The 14,115-nt window shown below is 45.2% G+C and overlaps 1 protein-coding gene across 1 annotated transcript in view; it reads left to right on the top strand.

Annotated features, from left to right (window-relative positions):
* Positions 1-14,115, top strand: part of PAPPA (pappalysin 1) — a 195,133-nt gene that overhangs the window by 74,788 nt on the left and 106,230 nt on the right. Inside the window, exon 7 of the mRNA XM_054393420.1 lies at positions 6,103-6,610. Within this exon, the coding sequence (XP_054249395.1) occupies positions 6,103-6,610 (508 nt within the window). The remainder of the gene's footprint in view (positions 1-6,102; positions 6,611-14,115) is intronic.

Consider the following 14,115-nt stretch of genomic DNA (forward strand, 5'->3'; position numbering starts at 1 on the left):
AGGCTGAGAGGAGGTTGTCCCTTGGGCAAGTACTCTGCAGCATGAATGCAGGTGACTGGTTCAGAGAGTTTTGCAAGTCATTCTTACTGCTCCTCTCAGAGCAGGTTGCAGGGAGAATGGTCTGCAGAGGCAGTTGTACAGTGCCATTAAGCCTCCATCGTTAACTCTCCTCCGTATCCACTTCCCATTATGTAAGGATGTGGATGTGGTAGAGCATGTTAAGATTATATCATACAGAGGTCAGTGATCACAAATTAGGGTTTGGAAAGGCAGAGTATTATTTCAATCTGTCCATAACAAGCTATTCTTTTGGGAATAGCATACGGTGGGCCCAGATTTCACTGTAAACACACAAGTGGGCTCAGACAACTCAAAAGCCAGTCCCTGGATTTTGCAAACTCATGACCCAAACCTCTTTATATTGTGGGCTTCTCTGTCCTGCAGCTAGAGTATGTGAGTTATTCCATAATAATTCTAGTGGTGTCCTAAACCCAGCACCTAGCAGGGTTAGGTTAACAGTTAGGCTTAATGATCTTAGAATCATCGAATCATTTAGGTTGGAAAAGCCCTCTGAGATCATCAAGTCCAACTATCAACCCAACAACACCAAATCCCAAAGTGCCAGGTCTACATACCTTCTGAACACCCCCAAGGTGTCCTTAAAGGTCTCTTCCAACCAAAACAATTCTATGATTCTACAAGAAAGGCGATTTGTAAGCTAACGTGGTGGCACATGCAGTGCTGGCTCACTCATCCTAAAGTCAGCACGTGCAGCAAGCTGTGTCCTTGCTGCATGATGGGACAAGATGTGTGGGCTCACCAGAGGTTGTGATTCTCTCTATATTGCTTCACTGGTTTGGACATCTGAGGCCAAGGCTGCCAGGCACAGCACAGAATTCATCTGCCCTTCAGGTGGAGATTAATCAGGAGCTCTGTCATGGGAAGCAGCACTCCCCAGCTATGAGTGTGACTGGATTATCAACTACACAGGATTAGCAAAGTTTGGACCACTTGCAGTAGTAGTGCAGGCTGGAAGGTGGAATTTCCTCTTCGCCAAGGCTTACAAGACTTGGATGCTTGGTAATGTTTGGAACCAAACCTGAGACTTTTGAAATTCTCCATAAAGGAAAATTAAAAACAAAAAGTGTTTGAGGCTGGCCAAAATGTTTTGTTTAGCTCATATAATTCATGAACTTTCATGAAGTTCAGTGAAATTATGACATTTGAAAATATCCCTTTTTAAGCATATAATCTAGGGCAAAAGCAACTTTTAATATCAACATTTAAAAGAAAAAAAAAAAAGTGTTTCAAAGTGCAAAAATGAAACAATTTCTTCCAAAAAATGTCAAAACACAATGTTCCAATATTGTTAGAACTTTCTTCCCATCTTCTCTTCCATGATAAAATTTTGGCCAAATAAACCCAATTTTGCAGTGTTCTGGTTTTGAAGGAGCTGTGTATTCCGTGGAGATAGGCAGCTCTGTCAAAATTTCTCCAGCGAGCTCTGATTCAAAAACTTCTAGATCTCACACCTCTTGCCAGAGGCATTATTCCTAGAGAAACCAAGCCACTCTAAGATTTATTACTCAGCTGCATTTTGCATTTAATTTCCTCTTCTTACAGTGTGTGCCTGCATGTTCCTCCCTATGAAAGGTGCAGCCTGATCCTTATCAGTCTCATTCGGTTGCTGTTGTGCCATTGCTCTGGAAAGACAATTTGGGAATGGTGGCCACATGCTACATTAACAAGTTGTCTCCACTTCAGGGTGGAGATTTCTGGGGTCCTTTAAGAAGATTGTAGCCAGCAGGTCGAGGGAGGTGCTTGTCCTCCTCTACACTGCCCTAGTGAGGCCTTGTTTGGAATAGTGTGTCCAGTTCTGGGCTCCTCAGTTCAAGAGAGACAAAGAACTGCTGGAGAGAGTCCAGTGGAGAGCTACAAGGATGGTTAAGGGAATAGAACATCTGTGTTATGAGGAGAGGCTGAGAGACCTGGGGATGTTTAGCCTGGAGAAGAGCAAACTGAGAGAGGATCTTCTCAATGCTGATCAATAGCTAAAGGGTGTTGGGCAAGAGGATGGGGCCAGACTCTTTTCAGTGGTGCCCAGTGGTAGTATGAGGGGCAGTAGACACACACTGGAATCCAGGAAGTTCTACCTCAACACGAGGGAAAACTTCTTTACTGTGAGGGTGATGAAGCACTGAACCAGGCTGCCCAGAGAGGTTGTGGAGTCTCCTTCTCTGGAGACTTTCAAGACCTGTCTGGGTGTGTTTCTCTGAGATCTGCCCTAGATGAACCTGTTCTGGCAGGGGGGTTGCACTAGAGGATCTCCAGAGGTCCCTTCCAATCCCCACCATTCTGTGATTCTGTGAAAATATACCTAATGTATGGTATTTGTTGCTCTGTAATTTTCTGTCATCACTACCACCCTCCCTGACATTTGGGATCTCTGCCTATTTGCACTTGCTCTGAGTTACAAATAGCACAGTTAGATCATTGTCTGGCTTCTTTAATTGTCTATCTGTGAGTACTCAAGCATGCAAGCTTTAAATTCACTTTCTGCACATGCTCATGTGTAAATCTCCACTGCTTGAATGTGCATGGAAAGTGAGCACAAAGGAGCCACGAACATGGCCAAAATGAACTCATTTCAAAATCTGAGACGACACTCATGGAAAAGGTTTCATAGTACTCATCCAGCTTCTTACCAGAAAACCACATTTCTTACGTGTCTCTGAAGCAGCTCTGAGCCTGGTTGGTCTGATTTCATTTTCTGGAGGTCTCCAAGCACTGGCACCCTGCACAGCTACCCCCAGTAGCTGGCACCAGATGTGGTCAGGACTACATGTGAGCTGTGACCATTGTAAAACTCTGCAACGGGGACTGTGCCCTTGCTGGTGTCCTGCTTTTGCCTGAATATTGTGGGGCCCAGCCTCCAGGCTGAGGTATTTTCAGATTCTTTTTCAGCCAGTTGTGCCCCTTGGTAGGGGTTGTGGGCGGGCACTGGAGATCAGACAGTTCTGATTTACTCTTTACCTTCAGCATAGAGCAAGAAAACTCTAACCAGCAACACCAGCTAGATAAACAAACCTTACAGCACCTCCACAACTTGGTCAAAGGGGTTTTTTATATCTGAAAGGTGATTTTGGCTCAAAGCCAGCTAAGTACCTTTCCTTTACTGTGCAATATATGCATGTATCAGTCAGTTCCTACTGCCTGGCGCACTATTGACTGAGAGAAATGTGAGAACATAAGAAAAGATTTTGCTGCCTTAGGCTTCCCCAGTGCCCTTCCTCTCCCAGTGGCAATCTTTCACTGAAGAGTGATTCATTCTGTTTTTACGAGTGCAGTTGTCTCAGCTGAACATCAGAGTCCCACTGGATGGTTCCTTTCTCTTGACCACCACATGTGGCAGGTCAGCTGTAGCTGTGACAGCAGCTGCATCCCAGGAGGCTGCTGATCCCAAATGGCCTTGTACAGACTCACAGAATCCCAGCATGGTGGGGCTTGGAAGGGACCTCTGGGGATCATCTAGTCCAATGCCCCTGCTAAAGCAGGTTCACCTAGAGCATACTGCATAGAATCATGTCCAGGCAAGTGTGTCTAGTGTCACTTGTGCATACAAGTGTGTCAAGGCTCTGTCCGTGTGCCAGGGCAACAGAGGGACATCTTCCCCAGCCACTTCACTTGACTGCACGATGAAGGCTTGTGCAGACACAAGTATCTGTGGCCAGTGTTTTGGGAGAAGCCTCTCTCTCAGCCTTACCATCTCTGCTTTCTAACCAGGAGATGACTTTTGGGTTACCCTCACAAGCACTCACATTTTCATAGATTCGTAGCACCATTTTGGTTGGAAAAGACCTTTTAAGATCATGGAACCCAAGCATTATCTAACTCTACCAAGTCTGTTGCTCAACCATTGTTAACCATGTCCCTTTGTCTTAGGCAAGACATAATGTTGTGCAAGACTCTGTTCTATGACCAGTCTTATTGATCATCTCATAAGCCAAAGGATTTTCAGAACCCAGATGCACAGGGGCAGAATAACTACTGCACCATTTCTTTTTTTTAATATACAAATATTTGTAATTTTCATAGTATTTGCCCATCTCCAGAAATCTAAGAGTTACATGGAATAACGTTTCCATCTTCTTCCACAGTTAAATGAATGTTTCTTGTGCAGGTCTAAGCATTTGATGATATTTCAGACTCTCTTTATCTCAACTTAATTGATGGTTTTAGTCTATGGATGATTACAGTCAGTCTCCCATTTTGGGGTCACGATGTGCATCAAACTCCCTGGGGGCTGTTCCCAATTCATGTAACTCCAGGGATGACACCTTGATCTACCAAAATGTGTAGGTTTAGTCACTATTTAAACCATCCAGAGTCTGTGAACTGGTAGAGGTGAATTTGCAGCAACCCAGGTGGAGATCTCCTTTGATGATAGCAGGCTGTGAGCCATTAATCAACCCCATTTTTTCTATCTGTGAGATGGCAGAGATAAGATTCACAGAGCTTTCCAAAGCCCTCTGAGATACTAGGGTTAAGAACCCCTTCTCAGGGCTTCAGTCAGGAGCTTCCTATGAGCCTGTGAGAAAGCCATTGGCAGGCTCAGCCAAGCACAGGCGGAGGTCAGCAAGTGTTGTGAGATAATGTGAGTCCTGGGGGATGTTCACTACTCAGTGATTACACACAGCACTTGTGAGCCTGCCAGGGGGGGAAAAACCTGAGCATGTTAAATGGAACTCTGGCTTTCTTCAGAATATATGTGGCTGCTGTGGTGTCTCCAGATGCTGAGGTTTGTGACATTCCTGCTGCTCTCTGGCATGTGAGGTGGAGAGCAGGGCTGTGGGTATGTGTGAGTGAGGGGGAAGTTGTACATCTGCAGGATGATCTTGTTGGATGGTGGGAGAACTGCCTGAGATACCAGGAGATCTCTTCTGCATCTGGGCTCATTTGGTATGGACAGGAGAATTCCCTGTGCTGCTTATCCTTGACAGAACAAGCACATTTCTAACACTTCATTGGATCACAGACAATAAAAATAACCTTCACACATTGCCCTTTTCTCTTCAAATTAGCAGTGATGTCCTGTTTGTCCGTGTCTGCCCCGTGCTTTATCTTGCTTTCTTTCTCAGTTGCAAACAGCTGTGCTCTCCTTGTTTTTTTATTTTTTTTAACCTCTCCTTACCTTTCATTATCTTTACTTTTCCCTTTCTTCTTTTCTGTACTTTGCCAGCTCCCTGTCCTGCTAGTTCCCTTTTCTTGTGACTATTTGGGAAGAAGACGGAATTTATGGCTCTCACTGGATTCTGTTACCAACTGTTCCACCCATCTGACCTCTCTGGATCTTGCAGATCCAAACTCTGTGCCAAATTGTAATGTTAACATAGTATTTGGGAGCCCAGAAAGCATTGTGGCTTTCATTAGTTTGTAGCAATACCTCCCATGTAGTTGAACATAGCCAACAGTGAGAAATGTAGAAGTACAAGTGCCTGTTGTTCCATCACAGCAAGCACAGAGACAGTTCAGACCTGAGCTTCATATACCTCCCAAAAAAAGGGGTCTTACACAACGTGCTGGATTAGCCTGTAAATGGCACTAGAGTGTCTCAACAGCACACTGCAACAGCTCCTTGGAATCAACAAAAGCTCTTTTCTTGTCTTTGTTGAAGAGGAAAAGGTTGTGCTTTGGAGTGAGAGGCAAGGAAATAAGTAAGGGCATGGAGATGAACAGAAAGCAAAGTGACTCTGTTTATCAGGTAAAGTACCAAGCAGAATTGCTGGGAAATGTCACTGCTTGGCTCAGGGGAAGGCACTGAAATAGGAAATTCAGGACCAGATGCACTGGCACAGTGTGTGCTGTGTGCTGTTCAGTTCAGCTGGGCAGTTAAACTGGGCTTGCATCTCTCACCCAGCCAGGAGACACTGGCATTCCATTCCTCCTTTCCTTGATGGCCATGCTTCTGCTCAAGTACACAATTAGTTTCCTGGACAAGTATGTTCTCATGCCACCAGTTTGTATTTCGAGACTGATGCCAGTGCTCATCCAAGTTTTCTAACTTCTTTTGTGCCCTATCTTTGTTTTCTTATTCCCTTCCAGGGCACCCTGACGTTGAGCAGCCTTGTAAATCCAGTGTCAGAACATGGAGTCCCAACTCGGCAGTCAACCAACACACAGTACCCCCAGCCTGCCCTGAGCCTCAGGGCTGCTACCTGCAGCTGGAGTTCCGTTACCCCCTGACTCCAGAGTCCCTCACAGTCTGGGTGACATTTGTTTCCCCAGACTGGGATTCCAGCGGAGCAGTGAATGACATCAAGCTGCTCACCATCAGCGGGAAGAACATTTCTCTTGGACCGCAGAACGTCTTCTGTGACATCCCGCTGACCATAAAACTGGATGCAGGACAAGTGGGGGAGGAGGTGTACGGGATCCAGATCTACACTCTGGATGAGCACCTGGAAATCGATGCTGCCATGCTGAGCTCCGTGCCCCACAGCACCTTGTGCGCGGATTGCAAACCCATCCAGTACAAAGTGGTTCGGGACCCTCCTTTCCAGTCTGGATCTCCAGTTGTCATCTCCAACCTCAGCAGGAGATTTGTTGACATGTAAGTACTGCTTCCAGAGAGCTGAATAGGCCTGTTCAGAGGAAAAGAAACACCTCTTCCTCCCATCTTGGTAGTGTCCAGCATCACAACTGATTGCTGGGGTTTGGAAGTAGGTCTACATGCCAGGTATCATCCAGAGAAGATGTTCTCTGGGTGTATCTGAGGATATTCCCACAGGAGCTCCACACTCAGGTGAAACAGCCTGAGGTTTCATGGGGAGCTTTGGAGAAATTTCTGGGCTGCTTGCTCACAGAGTTGAAATTCAGGCTTTGCTTAATCAGAAAGGATATTGCAAACTACCTGAGCTCTGATAAGTTAAATGTTTAAGATAACCTAAATGAGGACCTCTGGAGGAACCTCGTCATCACTTCTTTAGAAATCAGTTGAAAGTAGTGTTTTGATGGAAAAGGAAAGAGTGTGGCTTTCAGTGCTGGAGCAGCAAATAACTGCTAAAGAAAGGATGCAAAAATACACTTTGCATGTTTAGGTGTCTAAAAATATTTCAGGCACTTTCATTTTCTGCTTTCAGTAAAACAAATTGTGTTGGAGTGAGATTGTTCTAACATAGCAAACATGCCAAGCACACTGGTTTGTTGTAGGGACTGAGTTCCATTCCAGATGCAGCTATGTTCATCTACTTAAGGAATGCAAGATTGTTGAGGAGAGTCCAACTTCAAAATATTTAGTGATTTCAGGGTGCTCTATGATCTACCCAAAGGCATTCTGCAGCAGCAGAAAAAACATCTTTTGCATAACATGATTCCCTGGAAGTGATTCACTCATCTGTGGGAACAATGTGAAGGTCTTTTGAAAAATGAGCACCAGATAAAAGGAAACCTGCTAAGAAAACTGCACTCTAATTTAGAAAAGATGATCTAATTAGTACAGCTAATATCAAGGAAGCATACATCATTATGGTCTTCTAAAGCATATTTAAATATAATAAAAATGATTAATTAACATTTCAGTAATTATGAGCTACCATCCCTTTCATGGCCCAATTATGCAGCTCAGAAGATGCAAATGGTCCCTGTGGATTTAAAACTTCAAGGTAACTAACACTAGTGATTAGAAAAACAAGACCCAGGACATCAGTGATGTTACTCATGTGCTGAAAGTTAAGCATGTGCTTAAGTGCTTTCTTGGGCTGTAGCCTTGTTCCAACAATTGTTGGCACTTGACTTGAGGTGAATATTGGCATATGGGAAACATGGAAAACGGTGAATTTTCCCATGGTTTTGCTGTGAAAGCATCTTTGCCTGAATCCTGGCCCACTCTCCTTGGAAAATGGGACTGGTTTGCTTTCAAATACTTGCATACCTTAGCACAAATTCCCACAGAAACAGGTCCAGTTTCGAGCTCATAGCAGAGTGTGAAAAGAAAGAAAGAAAGAAGCCCAAAACACAGCTTGTATTCTGAGTTCTGTTCCATCGTCTTCTGTTATGATTTCATGGGTCTCTTCTAGTTTCTAGCTAACTGAAGTGCAAGAGTGTTCTGGTCATTAAATCGGTAGCCTGCGATTAATGACAGCTTTCTGTGCATCACTGAATAAACAACATAGGATAACATTACTGTACCTGTTCATACACCTCACCCGGTTATGTAGCCAGCTAAAAATCAGACAGAAAATTTACATTAGTTTTTCTGGGTTCTACCTGTGACTAGCAGACAGAAATGAGTGTTCCTGGAGACTGACACAGTTCACCCAGCCCTGCTCCCCTATCTAGCTGGCCTTAGGTTGGCCTTAGGTTGGCCTTAGGTTGGCTCTGTGTCTTTCCAGGGGCTACCAGTGAGCTGTGATGAGACACTTGGAAAGCTGAAATTAAGTTTTTAGTCAGTGAGTGAAAAGTCAAAAATACAGATTTTTGAGCACCATTGTTGGTTTTGATTCATGCCTTGGAAATGTTGAAAAGTGGGGTGACTTTGTCTCCTAATAGCATATGTTCCCAGCACTGCTCTATAGCCCCTGGTGAGGGGCAGTCAGGCAGGTTTGCAGGCTGCTGTGGGGTTTCCAGGCTGCTGTTGAGACACCTCAAACTTGCTAAAACTCTTCATGGGGTTATATGGTTTAGGCCAATGCAAGATGAATTTTCCATTAGCACCTTGTGCAATGTCTAGCCACAGTCCTTGCTCTCTGTAAGCAGGCAGGAGGGAAGGTCAGGGAAGCCAGGGACAGAGGCGTTAGGCTGTGCTCCTACATATCTCTGTGTGTAGAGGTAAATGCAGATTCTCTCTCGACCTCTTCTCATCTGCCTGTTTGTCTCACTCTGTATAGCTGGAATTCAGCATATCGGTGCAACCAGACTCTGCAGCCCCTTTATCTCTCTGTAAGCCCCAAGCCAGTTACCCCTCCTTTGTGCTTTTGCATGTTTTCCATATTAAATAAAACGACACCCCCACAAATTCTGTAGAAGGTTATTTTGAAGGCAGTCACATATCTTTACTCTTGCCTTCTCTGACCTTGATCTTCACTTTCTCTTTTTCTCCCAAAGAAAATATTTGCTTGCACTGTTATCTGTGAGCAAGATCCTTTCCCCAGGTGTGGTGATGTTGAAAGAAAAATTAATTTCTCCTGCCTTCTTCCCGTCAAAGAGAGGGAACTTCTCTTTAAGCTGAGAGGAGAGACAGCCTTTAATGGATAGCCCTTGCCTAGTCAGCACTGGGTGCTCCACAGAGGAGAGTAAATAAGTAGAATAGTGGAAACCTTTTATTAAGAAATGCAAAATAATGGCAGACCTTCTGCTCTCAAGCTAAATTTTAATTTCAGCTCTTGGCTGAAGCTGAGCCTAACAAACATTTCTAAGGGACAGGACCTTATTCTTGGACCTTACAGAAACTAGGCAAGACACACTCAATTCCACCAAGTGTGAGCATCCAGAGCTGCTGGTATCTATGATACAAAAATGAGAGTCAGAGCCTAGGAAGAGAGCAGAAAGCTAAATAAATCAGTGGGGGAATAAAAAAGAAAAGAGGTCAGGGCAGGTGCAGCAAAAGAACTGCTGAGTCTTCACACGGCAGGGAGTGATAAGGAAGGAGCTTCATCTGCAACTCTCAAAGTCTCAGCTCACAATTTAATCCAAAGTTTGGGTTGTGCTCATATGTAGAGGGTTTTACCCTGGCTGTTCCCTAGAAATGATGTGCAAAATAGTCACAGTGGTGAACATGGCAGTTGCTTGGCCATGACTTTGCCCTTGCTGTGGCACTTCCATGCTCACATCACTGCTGCTGGAAAGTCCCCGTTGCCCTTGTGTTTGTTTGTAGCAACCACTGTTTTTTCAAGAGCTCAGTGAGAAGTGAGTGCCCACACTGAGATGCTCTCCTGAGGATATACCAGGTACAGGTAGGTCCCAGTCCCACTGGGACAGTCTGGGGTGAGCAGCCCCACGGCACTCTCAACAGCTGAGTCTGTGAGCGGCGAGCAGCTGGGTGTGCTGGCCAGGTCTGTGCTCTCCCCTCTGGCAGGCCAAGCCGAGAGACACCGAGGTTAGTTTTGGAAAGTTGTCAGAATAACTGGAAAAGTTTCTAAGAATTGGAACTTTTCCCAACTTTTCTGCCACAGACTTTGTAGGAAACCTCAAAACGTGGTGGATGGCAGTGAATTGAGTCGTCTGTGGTATTAACCTGTAGGCTTTTTTTAAGACAAAGGCACTGACTGAAATAGACTTAGAAAGAATCCCAGCATGAAGCCAGGATGAGTTTTGGGTTTGCAGAGTTGTACATCACTGAGAAGCAAGTATGTGGTGCTGTGAGATATACATCTGAGCCATTCCTGCACTGACTAGAGCTTTAGTACTTAAGTGATACCTAGAGATACTGAATTCATACTTGAAAAGAAGGGGGGAAAGAGAGACTGAGAATGAAACTTGCATTTTTTCATACAGAGAACGTGTATTTCTGCTCAAATTTGGTTATTTTGCAGCTACATTCTATGCCTGTTCCTTTTCTATTGCTCAGTTGGAGGGGATCAGTTGTCATCTAGCTACAGTTGTTGAAGCAAGCACAGTATTTTTAAGTATTTAGTTGGAGTCTGGAGTTCCACCAGTGATAAGGCTGTAAAGTCCATGTCATTTACTGTGCTTGCACTCCACACCTCAGATGGTGAAGTGCAGATCTCACCAGGGCTTCTTGGAGTGATGGCAGAGTGATAGGGAAGTTACCATTATTGTGATTGCAGGTAGCTGGAGGGCTGCTGTGGTGTTGTTAATGGGTCTTTAGAGTTTCATGTCCTCCAGTGCTTTATCCAAAACAAGTGTTTGTTTCAAAATCTGGGTTGCAGATGTGTTTGCCATTTGTTACTGGTATCTAGTTGGAGTTGTCAGACACCTCAGACTGAGTGTCACAGAATCCCAGCATCATGGAGGTTGGAAGGAACCTCTGGAGATAATCCAGTCCAACCCCCCTGCTAAAGCAGGGTCATCCACAGCAGGTTGTTCAGGCTCACAGTGTCCAGCTGGGTTTGGAATCTCTCCAGAGAAGGAGACTCTGCAACACCTCTGGGTAGCCTGCTCCAGGGCTCCAGCACCCTCAGAGGAAAGAATTTTTTCTGGATGTAGTTGAAGGAGATGGAAATCAGGTCTGAGTCTGAATGAGTGTGAAATATTCGGTGAATTCCTATGAATATGAACAAGCAGAGAGGCTGGAGAATCAGCAGTGGGAAATCATTATGAGCAATAATTCATTCCAGCTAATTTTTGGTGTGCCTTTTAGCCCCTGACCTGACTAGGTAGACTGAGTTTGCATGACACAGGCCCAGCTGAACAGAGAAATGGAAAACTTTGAATATCACAGTGACGGTATGTAAACCTAAGTCTGCTGAATGCATCACTAATATTTCGTGGCAACATCTGTCCTTATTATGGCATTCCTTCCTTCATCTTGAAGATCTATTTCTCTATTTTCTGAAGGTCTACCAGCCAGAGGAATGTATGATCTAAAGCAGCTGAAATGAATTGCCAGATCCATCTGTCATGAGGATAATTAACACCATATTTCCACCCAAACAAGATACAGATCACTGGGTGGATGTTCTCCCGACACCAAGAGCTGAAGCCCACTTTATCACCATCCTCTGCTCACTCCTCCTCCGCAGTTATCATGCCAAACCTCTCTTGATATGCCAGGAAATATTGGGGAGTAGCTAAGATAGGACGGAAATGTGAAGAAAGCACTTCACATGCCCAGATTTATCTGCAAGAGCTGCTAGGTTGTCTGTGTGATATCAGCACACTACACATCTGGGTTCCCAACAGCTTTAGAACTGGATGTGGTATTCCAGATGTCCTCATGCACGAATTCTTACCCAGCTCCCCTGGCTGTGCCTTGCCTTGATGCGTGCAAGCACCTCATATGCTCTTTTTTGTGTATACATCCATCCCACTGATGGGTCACATCATTTCTGTGTTATAACTCCTTTCTTCTCTGCATCTACTGAGCCTATTCATCAGTCCTGTGTTGCCCAAGGATACCTGAACTTTAGGGGTTCGAATCTTTATTTGCAGGAGGTGTTTGCTAGTTAACCTCAAAGTGATACCTGAAAGACATTTCCATTCAAATTTCTCTCTCAGTACAAGTTATTACAGCTACTAGAAGTGCAGAATAGTGCCATCTCTTGTTGAGTCCCCAAGTATCTGATGCCTGCTCTCACACCTTGCAGCACCATTAAAAGCATTCATTCTGTAGTCTGCATCTAGGAGGTTTCTTTTCCATAATTACATCATTCTCCACATTATTTCTCTCCTGTAATATATTACAGATCCCTATCTGCAGCCCTGTGAAAGTTTACAGCTCATCTCCAGAGCAAATGCTTTTACCAAGCTTCAACATGAACAGATTTTCCCTTATTCATACTTTCTTGCTCATTCCTAAGAGCTTCCCTGTCATTAGGTTGCAGAACTGAACAGGCAAAGCTATTTTGAGCTTTCCCAAGAAGCAGACACCAAACACTTTGTGTCCCACCAGATTTCTCTTGCCCCTATAACTTCCAGTTTCAAGCACAGTGCTACACTCTTAGTTCTTGTTTATTCTTCATGCAGAGTTCTTGCATTGAGGATGTTTTGAATCTCTGACCTCAGTTTCCCAGGTGGATCAGTAGCCCTGTGGTCACTGTCTGAAAACCTCCACGTGTCAGTGAAGAGGTTTGAGTGTATCAGAGCTGCCTGTGGTCAGTTTTGGCAATGCTGTGAATATTCACAGCTGATGTAGGACTGTGTAGCAGTCTTGGAGCTAAGTGAAAGTTCTGGAGTTCTGCTGGAAAGCATTGTCTGTCTTCATGCCTCACTGAGGCCTCCTCTACCCTTGGCTGTGTTGTCGGCTTCTTCCTCACACAGCCAGTATTGATCACTCTGTTTCATAGAATCATGGACTGATTTGGGTGGGAAGGAAGCTTTAAAGGCCATCTAGTCCAACACTCCTGCAGTGAGCAGGGACATCTGCAACTGCAGCAGGTTGCTCAGAGCCTCAGCCAACCTGACCTGGAATGGTTCCAGGAATGGGGCATCTACCACCTCTCTGGGCAACCTGGGCCAGTGTCTCACAACCCTCAGCATAAAAAATGTCTGCCTTCTCCCTAGTCTAAATCTTCCTCTTAGTTTAAACCCATCACCCCCTGTCCTGTCACAGCAGGCCCTGCTAAAATGTCTGTCCCAGTCTTCCTTAGAGGCCTCTTTAAGTGCTGAGAGTAAAGGAGAGCTGCCTATCCTAGACCTTCCCTTCCTAAAGTGGGAAACTGGTCATAGGCTCATCTGCCCCTAAGAGAGGCACAGTGCTGGTAGAAAGTAGAGTCCTCCAGCCAGCACCACCAACATCTTCACCACCAACATACCCTTCCTCATCTGTGACTTGCATGGTAACAGAAAGGTGAGACCGGGCAAGGAGGCAGCAGGGCTGGCTCATCCTGCTCCCTGTGCCACACAGGGTCATATACACCTGCTCTACACCAAGGGCTGGGGAAGCCAGGAAGAGCAAACCACTTCTTTTCCATCTCCTGTTGTGCATCTTTCCTTCACATCTGTTGGGCTGCTAAGTACCAAGGCGGCAGCTGTCATTCTGTATGGCTGCTGGCAGTGTGCTGGGTCTTCCGTGGCAGGTGCCTTCTTTCAGAGAGCTCCCATTTGCAGGTTGGAGGCTAGCACTGTCCAGCTCTTGGGGACTGTAGGGCTCCACTTGGCTGATGTGACTTGGCAGCTGGAAGTCACATTCTGATGGCTTCCCTCCTTCCTCTCTTCTTTCATTAGAGGTGCCAGGTTAGCTCTGCAAAACAACAAAACCTGCGTCCTGACCCCACACGCAGAACAGATAGAGCAATTTTTTCCCTTGCCACCCTCTGCCAAATTGCCTGAACCCTGCCCTGGAGAAGAGAAAGAACAATTTGACAATGTGTGCCCATTCAGTAGGCAGTTTTCTGCTAAGCCTGTGTGAAGCCGCCGTGCGGTGCCAGCTGTAGTGATAGATTTGAGATTCTTCGCTGTTGCGGTTTCTTATGTAAGGCTGTAACTATAGCTGGCACC

This window comes from Indicator indicator, chromosome 28 (assembly GCF_027791375.1).
Source record: "Indicator indicator isolate 239-I01 chromosome 28, UM_Iind_1.1, whole genome shotgun sequence".
Classification (NCBI taxonomy): domain Eukaryota; kingdom Metazoa; phylum Chordata; class Aves; order Piciformes; family Indicatoridae; genus Indicator; species Indicator indicator.